The sequence below is a fragment of the Paramormyrops kingsleyae genome, chromosome 2 (assembly GCF_048594095.1).
Source record: "Paramormyrops kingsleyae isolate MSU_618 chromosome 2, PKINGS_0.4, whole genome shotgun sequence".
Taxonomy (NCBI): Eukaryota; Metazoa; Chordata; class Actinopteri; order Osteoglossiformes; family Mormyridae; genus Paramormyrops; species Paramormyrops kingsleyae.
Window position 1 is genome coordinate 11,762,995 of NC_132798.1, and position 21,050 is coordinate 11,784,044.

Here is a 21,050-nt window from a genome sequence, read left to right on the forward strand (position 1 = left end):
TTACCTCCATGGGCTCTCTCAATAATCTTTCAGCTCTGAGGTCACTTCCTGTTGTGTCCACATTGGCATAATATTGACTTTTTCAATTTCTTCTCTCTCCCCCCTACCGGCGGTACCGTGCGCCACACAAAATGATCAGTCACCACCAACTGTCCGTAGATGAGCAATTCAAACACCTTGCCTGACATCTCCCATGCTGGTTTGAGCTAAACAATTTAATTGCATGTTTATTGCCTCCTAATTTATGCTGCCACTTTGGTGTTTACACAGTTGGATGAGTGTCTGCCAGCTCCGTGCAAGGCATAATTCATATCAGGAACCTCTCTCCACGTTACACGGTCTCACCTACAAACGGTCACGTCAGGGAGTATTCCAATGTTGGAGATGACTCGGCAAATCGGGATAAACAGACACTAGGGAAAAAACAGCCGTTGTCTGCATCCCCCCCAACCCACATGGACCCCGAATCGTCAGACAGCGATGCGCTGCGCCATCTTCCCTGCAAGTCTCGCCTGGGCAGGCTAAATTCTTCATTTCGACCAACAAATCAGCTCATCGATTTTCCGCACGAGGAATCGTGGACGAGAGGGGAGTTAGATAAGCAAACCGATGTTCAATTTATCTTCATATGCTGTGATAAAAGTCATGTTCAGCCGGAAAGGGCTCGCTACAGAAGTGGCCCTAGAATTTTTAAACCCACCCCCTGCCGTTCATCTTCATCTTGTAAGGTGAGAAACAAAACAGAAGAAAATCACTAAAGATATACAAAGCTATCGTTACGAGTTTCACCTCCGACGTTTTTCATTTTTTAATCCTTTCCATTCGTCCCTGGAAAGTTTCGCTGAGATATTTTCTTGCTTCCAAACGTGGCAGAGAACGGTCAACAGCTTTAAGATGGTACAGCATAACCTTTCGGTTCCCCATTGTCACCCACTGCTTTGCACACCTGCCTCTGCACATCCTGTCCCCGGGATGGGAGCTGATAAACAGGTGGGGGGCTGACGGAGGCTGAGGACCCAGAATCCAAAGTGGCTGTAGGTGTATGTGGACGGCCTATCCCAGGGGACCAGGATGAATTCGACGAACACTGCAAAAGGCCAGGAAATAATCACACTGAAAAAATAAAGACTCTGGGAAGTGTCCAGAAGTGTTTCTTTCAAGCATTTAATAAGACTTCTCAGGCTAATCCTGATCTGGACACGCGATAATCTTTTATTATTTCTTTCCTCTGAATCTGAAATGGTGTAGAAAGAGGACTTTCTACGACGTGAGAAGAAGTCTGTGGCTTAGCAAACGGGAACAACAGCAGATACCTGGAGGTTAGAACCTTCTGATCTCAAGTCCAAGCTCTTTGACCATCGCTGAGGCGCATCGTTTGTAAGTCAACGGTCCTCCATTGACAACTAATAGCTGGAAAGTCCGAAAGGAAAAATAAGACAGAGGGGAGAGAAGCCAGAAAAACACCATGAATTTCAATCTAGTCCTTGTTGTGAAGACCTTGTATTCTGAGCTTTAGCATGGCCATTAGCATAGTGAGCAGGTATTTTAAGGCAGAAAGCCTGCAGAGTGATGGAGCCTCCTCCCATTCCTTTATTAGGAGCCTCATTAGACAGGGATCCAGTCCCCCTGTCATGGAACAAAAAATAGCAAAGATGGCATAAGGACCAAGGAATATGTGAAAAGTGCCGTGGAGATGGCCGATGGCCTGCAGAGGAGAAGGTGGATGGATAACAGGCTTTGCCACCCAGGGTGGTTTGGAGAACGTTCCAAAGACCTGCCTAGAAACCCTGACATGGACGACTGCACATCTCCAACTTCTCCCCCTCACATGGTCCATAAGGCTAAGCTCAAACCTCCTCCACTCCCTTATTTTGAACACTGTGTCCCAGTTTGAGGTTTTACAGGAAATCCCTGCTTACAGGTTTGACAGGGAATAAGACAGGGCTGCATAGCCTGTTGATGGAAAACACTCTGAGCCTGTGCACCTCAGGAAGATACAAGTGGCAAAAGTTACTGTGAGATATAGAAGAGAAGTCCTTGTTGATAGATGACCGCCCCACCACCACTGGGGACTAGGGAGTTCGGCTCTGTTTCATACATATGAGACATGGGGGGACTGGGAAATGAAGGATGGGGTAGGTGGCGTTGTTCCAGAAAGTGACTGAGATATCCACACCTCATCCCCGAAACGTGGGGTGTGGACTCAGCAGGTCTGAGGAGCTACGCCTGTCCCACCTGTCTCCCACTGCTACCTAATTATACCACTCAGCAGCACTGGATCGAACTTTGGAATACAAACAGAACCAAAAAGTCTCCAAGGAGGCACACAACCATCTCCATATCCTTCTTTCTTTTCTCGATCGCCAAGTGCATATTGTCATCAAATTCAGTTTACTGGGATTGTGACCAGATTCATATTCCACGGATGACACAGCTTGAAGCTGAGCTATTGGATCGCAGTGGCGTTTTCACGAGCAAAAACGAAAAAGGGAACTGAGAGGAGCTGAAGGTGTCTCCTCCGTGTATCGCCGAGCTTAACGACTCCTTGGTTCCCAATAAACAGGTCCGTCATTGCGGGGTGGAATTGGAGGATCTGCGGCAGCTGTGCTGCCCGTGGCCTGACTCGCAGACAAATGTGACATGAGAGAGCAGTGCCGCGATCCGCACTGCACGCGCATTGCAGCGCATATCAGAACCTCCGTTGCGAATCATTGGAACTGGCAGAAGGACAGCAGGCTACAACCTCCCTGTCACAGTCTCCATATCCAGAAAGAGGGCCTTATATCATTAGCAAGTTAGCGGAGGAGAAGATACCAACATCTTGGAACACTTGATACTTCATATGGCATTGTTGTAAGCCACCCAGATCTTTATCAGACTGAAAGCAAGCAGAATCCAACAGCCCAACTTTGCCAGGTGGACTAGATGTTGTTTCAAGTTCTTGGCTTCGGTTATAAGTGACTGAATCAAATATAACATTACAGACAAGGATATTGCAGGAAATTGTTTCAAAATTTAACCACAACTGAAAACAATGGCATATGATCACAAGAACACCTCTGCTTCCAGTAGCACCTACTGTGAAAGGAGAATAGTTTTCTCGACATCGTTAAAAGACCTCAGCTAGCCTTCACCGTGCTTAGCAGAGTTAAAAGGATCTCTGATGGTGTTGCCCGGCTGTGGAGAGCCTGGTAATCACTGCCAGCACTTGGTAACGGCCAGAATCTAAATCTGGTTCTCCATGCTGCTGGTTCCACCGGCCTGGATGCCCTTCCATGGAGTATGGCCATATGCTGGTTCAGAAAACACATGGGGATTGATGAGATACTTTACTGGAAACTAATTGGGACGGATGAGGGGGACTCAGTGATGCCAGTTGCGACCCACGCCAGCAAATCGATACACGCCCCTGATCCGCCATTGATGGAATGACCCTCTTCTCTGGCCTCGGGATAATCTGGCCTGCTGATTTATCTCAGGTGAGAACACTTTACAGAACATGCAATATCGATTTCCCTTCCCCCCACTATGAAAGGTAAGTTATAAGCTGTACCGATAATATTCCTCAAATGGCTCCAGCAAATGTTTAAACCGGAGTGCAACACAGATGAAGTTGAAGTGTTGTTCCCCCCCAGCATTGCTCATTGCTGATGGACTGATAAGAACGGTGCAATACCGAGGATCAATCGAGCATATGGCCTGGAACCATGGATGCAAGCGCTGGGTGTCAGTCATCCAAAGTCAGCTGTAGAAATGACCTTTGCCATACAGTACTTCCATGCCACATTTTCTTCAGCTATTCCTGCCATTAACGTCCCACTCCACTTCCTCACCGCTTACCCTTGCTAGCCATGAAAATGAGGCCCATGATTTGATGGAATAAATATTTAAGCAGCACAAAACTGGCCTCTTGTATGCATTTTGGAACATCCCTCTGGTTCGCAACTGTCAGGTCCAGGGCCTGCATGCGTCCGCCCTGGTTTTTTGAACATCAACTTGAATTGACAAGTTGCCCACGGTGGGCTAAGCCGCAGAGCCGCCCTTCGTGTGCGGAACGGCGCACTCTGGTTTCACCGATAATTGCCACTATTGGCGGACCCGTGCTACAGTCAGGTGCCAGATTCCAGAACATTACAAACGGTGATGAGAAAAAGAATTCTAACTGGCATATTAACAGAGGCCTTTGGATGGAGCATCATGTGTCCATTTTATGTTTCACCAGCACTTAGACTGTTCAAGAAAACGTAGGTCATGGTGGGTGACATAAGAGCATCTTTCAGCTGCACTTCAGGACTTCTCAGCTTTACCGTTGTTTGTCCAGATGGATAGAGGCTACTTTTCGTAAACAGACAGGTGAAACTTTACAATGGCCTTATATTTCAGTTTTTCTCGATTGCTTTGGAGCATGTCTCAAATGACAATTAACATTTGCAAAACAAGAAGTGTAATCCCCACACCACAATGTCACTTCTGCACAGCAGAACATCATTTCTCATTGCTTCACACAAATTTACAACTATTTTAGTACATAAATGCAAATGGTTTTGTATAGTTGTCATTATTTATCACAATTTTCAGTTGCTTTAGTCTTGTTGGTCAAAATAGATTATGTAGTTTCCCATTGTAATGATTTTACACTGAAAACTATGTATGTATGTGATCATCATCAAGCTAGCCACCACATGCAAAACAGTTAACCAAGCTTTCAAAATGATTTAAAAATATATTACATAAATTAACATACTTACACTGACAGACTTACACTGACATATTGACAATGTATCTAAGCATTTTGGCTCTCATGGTTAAAACGATGCGGACTGTACTTTTTAAATTCATTAGTGGAATTATTTGCTTTTGAGACATGGATTAATTTTTTGGGTACGTTACAGGCTTGCAGCTAAACCACAGTGTTGTGCTATATGCATGAACTGTATTTAGAAATGTTCTTATAGTCTTGAGAATGTTTTATCAAATGTGCCAAAGCAATCGAGAAAAACTGTAGGCTCAAGTCTGTTGCCTTTGGAAGTCTCTGCAACAGTTACATTGTCATTCAGGCTCTGTCTACATGAAAATAATACAAAGAGATAGGACTCAGTTCTCAGGGGAACAGAGAGGGGACCGTTACACAGTCAAAGGTGCGATTGATGAGACTGTGGAGAGGAATGAGTGCGGGTGGATTTTTTTTTTTTTTAAATGTAAGGGGCAGCTCTACCTCCCATCCTTCCAGGCAGCAGGACCGGGAGAACTCTCCCCGAAGCCACTCCACCAGAGAAGGGATTTAGTAACCATGGCGACCAACAAAGTCCATGGCATTGCCATGGCCCTGCTGGATTATCTGAAAGACAGAGCCGGCCTTGTCGCCGGGAGTCCGATCAGTGCCAGGCAGAGGAGCCGGGGGAATGGACAACCACCTCCGAACACATTATACCTGGGACATAGACCCACGCGCAGTAAACAAAAGGATCTTCTTCGAGACAACATCCTCGTAGGTAGTACTGGCAGCACTGAGAATATAGAACTTTAGCACTTAGCAGTGTTTTTAGAGAAAAATCCCAAGACTGGTTGTGTGTGAGGTTTGAGACCCTTCATCCAATTCCTCCCGGTCAATGTGCAAAACGTTGCTGCTGCCTTCCAGTGAGATCGTTTAGTGGGAAAGGGCCATCCTGCTTCCTCTCAGCGACAGAACCAGCCTTATCTGACTTGGGCAGCACTAACCACAGGGTGTCTAGCCTCTGAGCAGCCCGATGCTCCGTGGCAAATTTGGCCAGCGCTCGCAACGGGCCGGCTCAGCCATGAAGGGGAAGGAGGGAAAAGGAAGCGAGGAAGGGGGCCTTGCTCTCCCCCAGGAAAGCGGCATTAGCCAAAGGTTGGATAAGGAACCGTGCAAACACAATTTGGCTTATTAGGGGCTGTTTGCAGTCAAACAGCTTCTCCTGCAAACTCAGGAGGGAAGAGTTTTATGTAACCAGGGCTCGACACAGCCATTGGAAAGGGTCCCGTCTGCGTCAACACTGCGTCTCGACCGGGGGCACTGTTAGGATCTTCAGACATCCGGGGTTTAGCCTAGAGACCTAATCTGTCTGGGGATTCGGAAACTGAGAGCATGGAAGTTAAAACATCCGAGCAAAACAAGTCATTCCAGGCTCATTCAGATTTATTCAAGGCCTCAGCCTAGAACGCCCAAGGCTTGTGACGTGTCGGGTCTAGGCAGAAAAACGACGCCAGGGTCAAACGTGAGCCCCTGATATAGCAGTAATGACAGGCATACCTGTGCTCGCTTGCTCGCTGAGTAAATGTCAGCGAGTCTGAATCATGACACATTAAGGCAAAACCCAGAAACGGTCGCTGAGGCTTTGTGGAGTGTGGCCGTGTATCTGAGGCTGTGGAGAAGCTGGCAAAGGCGTGACGTCCGCTTTGGGGGAGCTGCAAGCACTCGCAACAGCTGAAGTGTTTATGACATGATAAAAGTGGTCTCTGGGCAGCTCGACTTCACATCCACTACTCATGCCAGGAATGGAACCTTCCTCTAAAACATCCCCTTAGGCTTTTAAGCAGCCGAGCTTCAGATATTTAATTTGAATATCCACCCATCCATCTATCTTCCAACCGCGTACCAAGTACAGGCTCATCTTGAGAACCCAGGAGGCACAAGGTTTGAGAACACTCTGGACAGGACGTTACCCGATAACAGGGAACAGACACCCACACACTATGGTCAATTCTGAGATACCGATTCATAGAACAATGGATTTTAGGACAGTGGGAGGAAGCCAGACACACACTTTACACGCACACCGGATGGAGGCAGGATTGAAACCCTCAACCCAGTAGGGTACCCACCTGCTGTAAAATAATTTGAAGAACTGCGCTTGTTTTGGAGCTCACCCCAAACCAGACCTCAATGGCTGTCGCTAACAAAGAGGTACATCATAAACGGCTCATTAACCCCGCCCCTCCACTCTGGCAGATTAACTGGATTGTGGTGCGACTGGATGTAGCTGGAATCTGGATGAGACCAGAGCACCATTTCATTAGTCACACTAACTTTGGCTGTCCGTGCGAGCTTCACACACCACCGCTACTGTGCTCTGGAAAGAGAACTGGGACCTGAGCTTTTCTCTCTTTTCACTCTGTGTATGTGTGTGTGTGTGTGTGTGTGAGGCTGTCTGGATGGAATCGCTATTTGGGGATCACGGTCAAAGCGTAAATGAGATCGGAACCAGAGTAACGCAACAAGTATGAAAGTAATAATAATAAAAAAAAGGAGAAGAAAAACAAGCATGAAAGGAAACTGACATTTCGGGGTCAGGGGTGAATATAACCCTAGAACGAAGACACAGGTAAGGACAAGGAAGCACCTACAGATGTTCTCAGGGTTTTCAGGGGTTCAAACAAAGGATGGGTGTGACTCAGTGGCCTGGAAAACCCTGGTCACCTGACTCTACCTCTTGACTTGTCTGTAGGCCACACCCTCTCACCATGTGTGCATGTGGGTGCGTCTGCATGTCTGTGTACATGTGACTTTCTGAATGTAAGTTATGTGGGTGTTTTGTTGCTGGGGAGCAGAGGGTCTGTGGATGAACGCCTCACTCTTCCTGTGTAAGGGAGGAGCGGGAAAGAAGTAGGGTGAGCTGCAGAGTCTCCTAACAGACGATTAACCCAGAACCCCCATCATTTGAATAAATGCATGGCAGATGCGCGGAGACTTAGAGGTTATAATGAAAAGGATATCACTGCTTTCTAAATGCTCTCCTTCTCAATGCTCACTTGAGGAGATTAAGGGGGGTGCATCACACTGGGATGGGGGGGAGGGGGGGCATGTACCCATGGGGCCATTAGCTATTCAGGCTGGATGAATTGCCATTAGCCTGGGCATCCTGTGCTCCCACGGTGCGGGGCGGCCTGCAGAGGAGCCTCTCGCTCTCCGCGCTCATCTGGAGCTCCTGATTCGGACGGGACGTTGAGAGCGGGCCTGTCCGGGGCTCGTCAGTGACAGACGGCACCGCGGGATCTGCCGTGGCACCTTGGAGCTTCTGGTACGTCTCAGCCGGAGCGGGATCTGCAGTTGGCCCAATTTCAGGACAGTGCAGGAGAGACCAACGCGTGGCCAGAACTTCCATGTCTCATTTTCAGCCTGAGCTCCTCCATCCCTGCCCCTCCGTTGTGCTTTATTTATTTATTTATTTATTTATTTTTGAGAGCACCGTGTCTAGTTTTGGGCCAGACTAAAATAATAACTTAGAAAGAGACAGTGATGACGAAAAGGTCCTTGTGAGGGCATTGGGAACTGGTGCAGGGAGGGGAGAGACGCTGGTGACCTTGATAAGCAAATAGACCTCATTCCTCTGGGTTTAAAGTGAAATCTTGACAAGATAATGGCTTAAAGGAACCTGGCAGTTAGTTATGTGTCATTTATGTTGCCACTTAAATTTAACCTTTTTTCCATTTCCAATATATCTGCATAATGAAACTATCAAGGACATTATATATCAAAAATCTCCATATATTACCAAAACGAATGCAGTCCAGAAATGTTAAATGTGGTCTTATAAACCCACACAATGGCTCGAAGAAAGCACGATTTGATCAATGACGAGCACCCGGGACTTTCCCTGACATTTCTACCAGGATAATGCGCTGTAAGACAAACACTATTCCTGTTTTCAGAAAGGAAACCTTCTGGTTCGATGACAGCACGGGGAGGTCCGGAAATGACATGTAACCGGCTCGGGAAGGAGCTGAACATCGGAGGCGGCATCGGAATTATTTAAATAAAATGGCAACGCTGTGCTGGCATGCAGCTAAAGCTATGATATGGGTTTGTGAAGGACTCCCACGGGCGCTATGGCTGCCAGCCTTTACCGCCTCCTCTCCTGGACCCACTGAGCAGCGTCAGCGTCTCCTCGACTGCGCTCCTGCCTCCGAATCAGTAGGGCACAGACAGGTGCACGGGATCGGGGAGAGAGAGAGAGAGAGAGAGAGAGAGGGAAAGGCAGACAGACCGGGGTCGGCGGAGACCGGGAGATAAAGCGCTGGGGCTGAAGAGGGAGCGAGCGCTAGCGGCGAGAGAGACAATGAGAATGCAGACATATGCAGAACCGGCTAACAGAGGAGCGGGATTAATTAGGACTCCTGTCTGATTGGATTGCAGACTCCCATCAAGACAAAAAAAAGAGGAATGAAACAAAAGAAGGCGCTCAGGCACTGCGCCTTTCTGGAATGTTCCATGCCTCCGAGTTTATAACCCAACAAAGAAAGCCAGCAGCGACACATCAACTTACATTTCATTAATTTCGTAGAAGCTTTCATCCAACACGACGCATATTTTGTGAAAAAGTCAGACAGTCCCTAGGAGCCAGTGGAGTTAAGGGCCTTGCTCAAAGCTGCAATGGTGAGAGCATCAAAGCTGCAATGGTGAGAGCACTCTGCCGACCCAGGGATCTGCAGCGACACACCTCTGATCACAAGCACAGCAGCCAAATCTACGGAGCTACACAGCACCTCACTTTAATATGACACACATCACCAAATTGATATTTTTTTGCCCAAGCTGGTTTATTCTCAGTAATCCAGGGGAAAAAGCTTTTTTAAGATATTTTTACCGCAATGAAATTTAGTTAAATTTATAGAGTTCATTCCCTTAATGAAAATTCCCCCTGGAATAAATCTGATCCATCAGATGAAGTTTGTGGACCTTTTTGTACTTATTTCCATACTTGATCTGCTCTACAAAGCAGAATCCATACCTGATGAAGCACTTAAGTTACGACGGAGGAATCTGTACTGTGTTTTGAACTTTTTCTTCACAGACATAAAAAAAACCCGGTCCTTCAAACAAAGGATTAACAGACACTGAAATATCTGCCCAACTTCTTGCTTTCAAGTAATGCGCTTAACATTAACACAAACAAACAAAGTGTTATACCTCAAGATGCTTTAGTGGGCATTGCGCTCTTACTTCTCAGGCTGTGTTATCATCTGATAATCTTTCCCATGTGACAGCTGTCACATGTTGCGCGCTGGAGTGCCGTAGGGACATAGATACCATGGGCCCTGAACACGGCCGTCGCTATCTGAAGGGGCGATAAAGGAACAACCCCCCCCCCCCCATTTTAATATCTATAGAGATGAGTCGTTAGTGTCCCCACGTACATGGGGAGGGACACTTCACTGCAGCTCTGGTTGTCTGTCTGCGCAGGCCTTGCGAGGGGGGGCGATGGGGGGGGGTGATGCATCCCATTCTCATCTGAAGGTGACTCCCCAGAATCCTGTTTGCTCAGCATCCCAAACAGTTCAGCTGGATGACGGAGGTTCAAAAGCACCAGGACAGATAGAGCAAACGGGCCACATCATTCATCCAGTCTGCAGTTTTGTCAGGTTTATGTCGCATGAGGCTGAGTCTTCCTGTGCAGGAACATCAGGCAGACGCTCACCTTCTTTGCAGGGTCATTCACTCGCAGGCCAGCGAAGAATTATCCCAGGCGCTTCAATGGGTTCATGCTGGGCCACTTCATGTCCGGCTGCTACGGCTATAACTCCACCTGCTGTTAAGCTTTGTGGGGCGACATCACTGAGGTGGAGTGAAAATTCCTGGGCATAGTCATAACTGCACCTGCGGTCACCTTATCAGGACGACATCACTGAGGTGGAGTACAAACTCCAGGGCGTAGTCATGACTCCAGCTAGTCATAACCCCACACACACACATACATTTGCGTGTTACAGTATATGTAAAGTACGTGTCTGTATAAAGTATATTTACTGTATACTATAAAATGCAAGTGGATTGCTGTAATATGAAGCGTTGCAGTAAGCATACAGCATTACAGTACGGGGTACATTATTGGATTATATGCCTGTTGTCTCTATGAAACGTCTGAATGACTGAGGACACGGTTGTTCTCCCACCATTCAGCTGCACCCCTTGACCAGCCTCCACAACTGTGGCCCTTATTTCACCAGGAACGTGCCTCTGATCTTGGCCTCTTCTACCTCTACCTCTGATTTGCCTCGCTGCCCTTCCACCATCCTTACTCCTCTTCTTCTTACCGGCTGTTGACTTTGTTCATTTCCTTGTTGTTCTTCCATTGCCAGATTGTAACACTGTGTTGTGCTCCGTCAATATATGCTTCCTAACTGAAGATTCATGAGATGTACCTCTAAGGTATGTTAGAGAACTGGTTGATCATTGGTTGATCTAACGCTTCAAACATTCCCCTCTATTGGTGAAAGTCAAGAGCAATTCATCAATTCAGGACACATTTATAAAAAAAGAAAAAGAAATCATAATAGAGTTGAATAGAGAATATGCTTGACAGATTATGACAACTGGTTCAACCATTTTGCATGTACCAACTTATACAATGAATTAATGCCTAGATGTTTTGGGGGGGTTAGACTATTCAGCAGGTTCAAGTCTCTGCCAGGGTTCCATGTGTGTGGAGTTTGCATGTTCTCCCTGTGTCATCGTGGGGTTTCCTCCGGGTTCTCCGGTGTCTCCCCACAGTCCAAATACATGCAGAGGCTAATTGGACTTGGGAAGTTGCCCAAAGGTGTGCATGTAAGAGCATCTGTGATGGGTTGGCGCCCCAACCTGGGTTATTCCCTGCCTTGTGCCCGTAGCATCTGGGATTTGCTTTGGACTCCCCGCAACCCTGAACCAGATAAGCCGTTTCAGAAAATGGATGGATGGATGGACTATTCAACAGAGTACCGGTATAATACATTTTGACCAACGTGATATAAAAACTTGATAATGTAGGAATTAGTAAATGCATTTGAAGTTTGACCAAAAGAATGAGAATTTACTTTTATGATGTGCACGAGTGACTCGATGATGTGGAGGTTGTACAAGTAGTTATGAGAATTTTATTTCTGATCTGAAAAATGAACCAAAGTAATGGAGAAACACTACAATGTTGCAGAAGTGATGATGCCATTTTGTTTACCCAAATCTTTTTAATTTATGTATCTATTTTTAGGTTTGACTAAAGCCCTTGTGCTATAAAGCAACCATGAACACTTGCAGTGATGCAGTGACATCAGGTAATGTGGGTGCAATTAAGCATAGATTTACTGCCGTTTATGATGTGTGTCCCTCCGTAAAAAGATCCCACGCGGCCCACAATGCCTTGCCGCAGAAGTGGCCCCCTGTCGGCTCCCCGCCGCGGCTGTGCTGGCTTCCCTCTCTGGCAGTCCAGCTAAGCTCCGCGCGCTTTTGGCTCACGCCAAGGTGTCATCTTGATACACGTGTGTTTTTCCTTCGCTTTGCCTTCTCACCCGCGGTTTTCATAAAGTATTAATTGATGATTAAACCGATCCCCCCGTGCAATTAATCCTGTTTGTGCCTGCTAACCAGATTGCCACCGAGCTTCCCACCACGGTACCCCCCCCCCCCCCGAAGCGAGGCCGTCAGACTCCACGGGCGGCGCCATCCATCCCCCTCACCCGTAAGCCACAGCCTCTAGCCACTCGCCATCTTGGCGCCCTTCTCCATACCGTATTATTATCGGAGGGGACCGGGATGAAATGAAGGTGACCGCAGGATAGACGGTAGGAGGGCTGGTCTCTGGCCGTGCTGGAAGCCAGTGATGACAGATGCAGATGGACAGTGGTTGGGTTAGGGTGATAGACCTCATAAAACTGCCAGAGTACTATACAGCATGTGTGCTTTGCATATGTGGCTCGCATTATGTAATGCGCTATACTATAGCCAATCGCATTCCTTACTGCTCATCCTGTCCTGCGCTTGGAGCCCTTCCCAGGAAAGACAGAGCACGACGCATGAGACACCCTGGCTGACTCCCACACACACTCAAGGTAACCTGGAGATGCCGATCCCTAGATTGAGGGAGGATACCCAGGGGAGGCCTGCGTAACCGCTGGATACGGTTCAAACCCAACACGCTGCAAGGCAGAGGCGGGGTAGTACCCCCCTGACTCGGAGGTGTACAGTACGTGATGAGCTCCGAGCCCACGTCCCACCCTTCTGCTCATCATATGCTCGTAGTCCCCTCTGCACTCTGACTTGATGTTTGTGTTAATGAAAACGAACAACGTACAACCAGGAATCAAATGCAGTTTTCTGCCTGCACAGCAGAATGTTTCATCCATTTAAATGACACCTTAGGGAGGACAGGCATCGGCATCTGGCTTAACATCTTAAATGATCTTTTCTTATGCATTTTAAAACAGCCCTAAATATCACAGAAGGGCAAAGAGGCTGCTTATGAATGAGATGCCAGAGATTGTCATGACAAATTTATTATTAGTATCATTATTGTAGTTGTTGTTAATATTATTGTTGTTATTAATGTTTTTATTGTTGTTGTTGTTGTTATTAATCATCATCATTTGCAGAATTCTGAAGAATTTCGACTAAGAGCATGTTCACAAAAATGTATTCCTCCCATTCAAGCATCTCATTGCATATTAACAGAGTAAAATAACTTCCCTTTTCCCTACGAAAAAACTGAGGCCTTCTGAAATGATCCATAAAGCACAGGGATCTCACCTGACTATCCGAACATAATAATAATAAAATTATACACGGCAATACTCTGTAATTATACATGTTTACGCGATGGAAAGAAGGGACCAACGGCACAGCCGGCTGACATTTTAAAATGGAATGGAAAACAGTGAGGACAATTATAGGGCTGGATTAGCAAAGGCAGAAAGGTATTATGGGTGGGCCTAAATAAGAACTGGCAGGACAATGATTCCTATAGATAGATAGATAGATAGATAGATAGATAGATGGGTGTGAGGATTTTTTTATTTATTGTAACAATATACAGGAAATACTGCAGAGATTCCATTTTCAAAAAGACATTGTCACAACTGACAGGGGTTTCCCGGTGAGTGGGGAATTTCAGCGGCCTTCCTCAGTAGCTCCCGCCGCCTGCATCTCGCATCCAAACTCAGAACAGGCTTATTTAGGGATAGCTCTCAATACAGAGAGACGCACACAAGCCGACACAGATCCCCAGTGAGGCACAGAGAGCTGCGACGACGCAGAGGCAAAGACGCAGCAGAGAGGGCCAGAGCGAGGGAACGAGAAAATGACTGGAGGAGGAATGAGGCTGGATAGACAAGGCAAGACAAATAGAATGATAGGATCCCATTACGGGCTACTTATTGCTGCCTTTCAGCGATTGAAAAGAGGCCCCCCATTTCCTCCCCAGTGATGAAAATCCTATATTGGTAATCTACCCCCTCATTAAGTGGGCATCAGACAGCACAGGCCTGGCAGATGGAGGCACGGGGCAAAGCCGGCCGGATTAGCAGTCGAGAGGCACAGACACTCACGGGAACAGATGATAGTCGGGCATGCTGGATCCCCAGAGAGCAACCCCCCCCAGCCCCAGTGGGCACCCCCCCTGCCCCAGGGGGCACCCGGGGAGCCTGGGGATGTCTACACAGCACGGAAAGTCACCATCACGGAAGCCAACGGTGACACATGCAGCCGCCCCTCAGCACCCCGCAGCCCCAGTGTGCTACAATCCTTTTTATTTTTCTCTTTAAATCCCCCTCTGCCTTCCGGAATGCAATAAAAATTCCTCCAGTATCTGCATCGGTAATTGACCACGCTCTTGGGTAGCGAAGCGCGTTGCACAGACACCGATAATAAAACGGGATAATTACACGGCGCCGGCAAAGTCCAGCAGAAACCACAACCTTCAGATACCGCGGTAAATCACGATGGGGCCTTCGTGGCAGATCCACGTCACCGCTCTCGCAAGAAAGTCGCACAAAACATGCGGGTAATCATTAAGAAATTAGACTGACACAGATTTGCTATGAAGCTGGAACATTCTGCGCACTACAGACAGGGGCACACAAAATAAATCACACTGCAAGCAGGAAAGAATACAGCGAAATACAGGAGGCACAGAGACCGGGGAAGCAGACAAGCACAGGAAGTCTGAGCGGGGACATGGCATAAGGGCCCATCATTCGTGTCACACGCTCCTTCAGTCTAATGTCAACATAGGAAGAGGAAGTTTGATGGGCACCTGAGGAAAGCCTGCGAGAGCTGCTTACATATGATCACAAGATCTGCCTCTTATGACAGAGCCTGTCCTCGAAACTTGCACACTGCATTTTCCCCAACAAGACAGACATCAAGGCCATACCACATCTGAGCTCAGCGATTGAAAATGCCGCACAGAAATAGAAAATGGCGCAGGAACAAATGCAGGCGAGGAAAAAAAACAAAGCAAACCCTTTAACTGATTAAGTCAAAGGCATTCCGGAATTCGTTCAAATGCACAGGTTTATAAACGGATTAAGTCGTCATTGGAGGGAATTACAGATCTTGGTACAGTGCAAGTATCAATTGGCGGTTTGCAATCCCAGAATGTTAAACACGTTAATTTGGGAGCACTTGCAGCAAATGACTCAGATGGTAAGAAGATATAAAGCCAGGTGTTATAATTAACAAACAGCTTCAACTGAGCCTTGTTTTCCAGTCATTTCACCAAAGCCTGTGCTAGTGTCAATGTCAAACCCATGCAGGATGGGGAATGATTCACTGCACTGTAACTTGAGGTGGCACATACATTTCTGTGGCAAAGCAATGGGTTATTTTTAAGACAGTGAAACCATTCTTTAGGCTAATACGGTGACACGCTGTGAAGCAATTGATGCTTTTTAATGAATTATAGATTACTATTTGCCACGGCTGACTGGGCAAGAAAAGAACCTGTAAAGCCCAAGAAAGTATGAGTCAAGCTACGATGCAACGCAATCCATTTTTTCCTGCCCCACACACACAAGCAGCAGGGGAAGGGGTGGGTTGAGGGGGGGTGCGCATCTTTTTTTTCCTTGATAAACAAAAAAAAAAACTCCAGAAGATTTACCTCTCGTTCCCCGCAGCGGAAATGGATTTTAGGAGGGTGGCGAATCATACCTCGCATTCACGGGAGCCCGAGATGGTGTAGGTGACCGGGCTTGACCCATTGACCAGCACGTCCATGGGCTCAGAGTTTGTGGGCTTGTAGTCCACATAGTACTCCTGCAGAGGCGAGCTGAGGGTGCGCTCGGTCTCGCGGGCCTTTTTCCGCCGCTTGCGGCCCAGCGAGTTCTCCTGCAGCTGCTTCACGCTGCCCGGGTACCGCTTCCACGACACGTAGATGACCAGCAGGATCATGGCCACCGACAAGAAGAGCGCCACACTGCCAGCGATGATCTTATGGAAGGACACGTGTTCGAATTCCTGCTCCGGGGTGGCGGAGGAGTCGCCCGTGGGAGACGGGCTGGCCTGGCTGCCACGGGACAGGTCCTCGGTCGCTTTGGACAAGGTGGGGATGGGTAACCTCTTGGGTTTAGATGGGCTGCTGGACAGAGTAGATGGCGTCTGGACGGGTGGGGCCGGCGTGGCTCTGCAGAGGCTGTATGCTTCCACGGCATCCATCACCTTCTCCCCCTGGACCTCCTTAGGTCCAGCGCAGATCATGGTCGTCTCCTTGTTTCCTTTGAAGTTCCTAAGCCAGGCCACTAGGGGGCAGATGCTGGGACTACATTCCCACACATTACCTGCCAAACTGATGGTAGTCAGTGAGATCCAGGCGCCCACCGCCTCTTGGGACACATTGCTGAGCTTGTTGGAGTCTAAGTTGAGGGTCTGGAGGTTGGGCAGGCACTGGTAGATATGTGCGTCCACCACCTGCAGGTCATTTCCAGAGAGGTCCAGCTTCTGCAGGGAGGTCCACGTCCATGTGAGGCCCTGGCTGATGGACCGGATGCGGTTCCATTGCAGGTAGAGCGCCCGCAGGTTGTTAAGACGTGGAAAGTGGGAAAAGTTGATCTTGGAGAACTGGTTATGTTCCAGGTGCAGCTCGGTCAGCTTAAGCAGTCCCGCAAAGGCGTTACGTGTGAGACTTCGCAGGCGGTTGTAGCCCAAGTCCAGGAACTCCAGGTTGCGGCAGTCCTGAAAGAGCCTCATGGGGATGCTCTTCAGAGAGTTGGAGCGAATGTGCAGACTCAGCAGTTTGCGCAGACCCTGGAACTGGCCCGGCTGCAGGGCCTGCAGCTTGTTGTAGGACAGGTCCAGGTTGCGAAGGTTGGGCACAGCGTGGAAAGTGTCATTGAGAAGGTGTGAGATCTTGTTGGAGCTCAGGATGAGCTCCTTCAGCCGCCGCACACCCTGGAAGGCCCGGCCGTCCACGGTGCTGATGTAGTTGTGGTCCAGGTAGAGCCAGACCAGCTGGCCGAGGCTGGCAAACTGGCCGGCCCGCAGGCTCGCCAGGCTATTGTAGCGGAGCGACAGCCCCTGGCAGCCCGTGGACAAGTTCTGTGGTACGTCGCGGAAAGCGCTGGACTCACAGTAGACAATTTTACCATCGCAGCGGCAGCTCCGGGGGCAAGGGCGCTCGCGGAGGCTGCTTGGGGAGGCCAGGATCCAGGCATGGAGCAGGAGAGGCACCACCAGCCACTGGCTTCGCACCAGAGACCCTGCGGACACAGACAGAAGGGGCATGTGACCCGAAATTAGTCAACTGAGATCCCCGACGGGGTCCTGATGCTGTACGCTTGGGCAACCTCAAGTGATCCTGCGACATAACCCAGCTGTATAAATGGGCAGAATGATTCTGGTGGGACAGAGAGAGAGAGACGTGTCTCAGTCATTGTCGTCTCGGATCATTTGGCAGAACACCGACCAAACACTGATACAGAAATATATTTATATTTATGTAGTGTATTGCCAGTTAGCTCCAATTTGTAATTCACCTTCTCTCCCTCTGTTCATATTGATGGTGTTTAAGTTCACTTTTGCACCTTCTGAAGCTCATATGTCATTCAAAAAAAAGAAAGGGGTGTATATACGTGTGTGTGTGTTTGTGTGTGTGTGTGTGTTTCCATGCGCAGACGTAAGTGTGTCTATTTAAACTTCATACTTCATCAAGAAAAGGAATGAAGCAGATAATTTGGCTGAGTCACTAATGCAATTTTCCTATTAAAACAGGAAATTAGGTCTATGATGTAACTCACGTTAAGAGATACAAAAGAAAGAAAAAGTATGAAAAGCTTTTCTGCATCATATAGAACCACATATAAAAGCCCGCTATTGTGTATATGAGAGTAAAACTCTTTCAGTCAAAAACTGGCTGGTCAATTGTTGCCATCGATACCTCCAGTCACTAGCTAATGAATATTAATCAACAGAGTTCAAACGTACATTGACAGCTTTGCTAAAAAGAGATTTGTAGATTGATTTTCATCCTTCAACTTACGTTTTGTCTAAAATTTCTATTTTAAATCACAATTTAGAAAGAGATCAAACCATCAAAGGTGGAATGAGTTGGACTGAAGATTTTAAACCTGACTGACATTAGCAGGAAATCTCTCTCCGCCTGGAAAGTGAGATATTTCCATCATTGCTTGCTCCCCATTTATGCACTCGTTCCCACACTTCTTTAAATAGTTTGTTGCCTTTTGCAAAATTAACATAATTAATGTGATATAACCAAAACTGCCTCTGTATCTCTGTCCCAGGACAGATGATGCAATGACATCTGGCAAGTTAACAAGAAAACAGAACATCACACAATCACTAGGAAACAGAAGTTAAAACATTACAGCAAGGCAATGATCACATGGTTGCTGATTTTACCCATAATTCTAGCAGGATTTCAAAATGGCTGTATCTAATGCATTGTCGATGCAAATATTGTTTTAAATTCTCCAGAGTATCTGCTCTAAATCAGAAAGTGAACCACTCAAATTCTTTAAACCTATATCATACACTCTGTGTATAAAACAGTTCGCTGTCATGGAAGGTTCTGTTTGATCTGAACAAAGTTCAACCAAATCCTTTAATGACAGAGGTGCTGGACCATGAATGAGTTGATACATCAAACATATGCTTACAAAGTGAACACAGGCATGAAAGGTCAGAATGCTCTACATTATAATTATATTACTGTGATGATATTCAAATGACTTCTACCTCAATTTTTCAAATTTTGTTTGTGTGGATTTTCACATTGGTCCCAACCTGTTTAATCCCGCTTGAGGTCAACTAGCATAGATGGAGCTCACGGATAATAGTGTCTACTGGTAACCAAAATCAATGCCATATTTAGCAAATTTCTAAGGATTCACTTGTGTTACCGAATACTCTTCTCAAATGCAAGCTGAGATTAATACCTCTTGCTGGTGCTTGAAATGAGACATAACTCACTGTCACATTCTGACATTCTGGCCCATAGCTTATGTTAAAACTAGTTTAACCTGCGGGCTTGCCTTACCGCGCAGAGGAGTGACAGTGCCATCTGCATGCATTTGTGTTTGTACATCTGGACAATCATCATTCACACACGCAGCGTTGCTACGACAGACTCCCTGTGGTCCTACTTCTACATACTGTAGCGCTTCTTATATTCATCTACACTATCAGAGACAAACAGTCTGATGGCAAATCTGCACCATTTTTAAGTGGTATGCGGAATATTACCTCTGGAGCGCAATCTTCTTTTCATGACGAGAATAACAAGGAAAATACTACAGTGAATGCTGCTGGACATTTTGATCAAACTTTATTTTTACTGCAGACATAGGGTGGCCAGATAATCCATGTCGGAGGGGGACACTACCAGCTACTTCATGTTTTACAAACTACTTTAAAACTGAAAGGCTCCCGTGCTCGACTAATTACTTCAATTCCTCTTGTGCTTTGACTGGTTTGTTTCCTTGATTGAAAGACTCATCCAGCAGTTTTATGTTAACATTAGTGACACGTGTATCATTATAGAGGACTGACCAATCAGCACACAGCACAAACTCAGCACTAAAGTGAAATCCAGGTCTTTTTAATTGAAATGGTAGTTTGCAAACCCTGTCACAGCTCACAGTGTCCCCCTGACATGGATTAGGTGGTCACCCTATGCAGACATGATGTTTAAAAACATGGCCTATGTAGTTTTTTCCCCCCAATCAAAACATTTTGTCACAAACATAAACGAGTCTCGCCACGGAGGCATTTATCCATATACGGACAGGTTGATGACCCCCTGCTCTTAAACATTGGATACATTCCATCATCTCTTCAGTTTAAGCTGAAGTTGAAAAAACACCTTTTTTCCAGACTGAGTGTTAAACCTATAGTTTAATGCAGGCACACTCAGCAATTACTTAAAGAGTGTGATGGCATATTGTGTTAAGAGCCTTCAGTCTGGCTGGCCATTCATCAGTCACGTCTCTGGATGGAGGAGTATGTATACATTCATAAAAAATAACAGACTTCCCTCAAGGGTAACAATTATGCAATAAGGAAACACGGTAATAATGTTAAATGCGCTAATGTGTTGATGCGTTCAATTCTAAGCAGCACCGAACCCCCAGAGGCCAGAAAGACCAGCATGACTCATGACCTGCCAGTGTTCCTTCTAAGTCTTCACTTAAAGACGATGTGGGGAACTTGATCTTGTTAGTATGAAGCTTGAGATTTGTTTTTTTGTTTTTTTTGGCGTCAGGAAAGCCCATTGAAAATGGGCCACACTTGTGCAATAGGCCTCACCGACATGCAGATAACCAGCATAGCACACATTTCTCCTCACAACCCTGCCTCTGCGGAGACCAAGGTTATAACTCCTAATGGCTTTTAGAAGTCTAACGGGTGGGATGTTGGCGTAATGGGTCAATCTGCCTCCATAAAGTCATGTTCCTTTTTTAGTAAGTGGTGCCATTTTGTCACTGTAATGGTCTCACGTTGCGAATCCAGGCCTAACATGAGCATTATGAGAAAAAGAGAAAAAGAAAAGAAAAAAAAAGCGTCTGTCAGCTTCTTCTTCACAATATGCATTGTTTTCATATGCAACTATTCAGAAACTGCTTCTTTGTGCCTGGCTTAAGTCCAGCTACCAAGTGCAAATGTCTTCATTATCCTGTAGTGGCTAATGGAACACCATTATTTTTCACCAATAAAGTAACTATCCCTGCCTGTTCTCCCACTACAGGGAAGAATAGGCCATTGTGCATTTCTGCACACCAGCTAAAAACCACAGTCAGCACGTTTAAGTGGTTAAAGAGTTCTGGGCCTGCTC

The 21,050-nt window shown here is 46.8% G+C and overlaps 1 protein-coding gene across 2 annotated transcripts in view; it reads right to left on the minus strand.

Annotated features, from left to right (window-relative positions):
• Positions 1-21,050, minus strand: part of LOC111839361 (leucine-rich repeat transmembrane neuronal protein 4) — an 89,847-nt gene that overhangs the window by 62,191 nt on the left and 6,606 nt on the right. Inside the window, exon 2 of one of the 2 annotated variants that reach the window (XM_023803196.2) lies at positions 15,917-17,460. In XM_023803196.2, the coding sequence (XP_023658964.1) occupies positions 15,917-17,460 (1,544 nt within the window). Of the gene's footprint in view, positions 1-15,866; positions 17,461-21,050 lie in introns of both variants that reach the window. The other variant, XM_023803197.2, reaches the window with a different exon arrangement.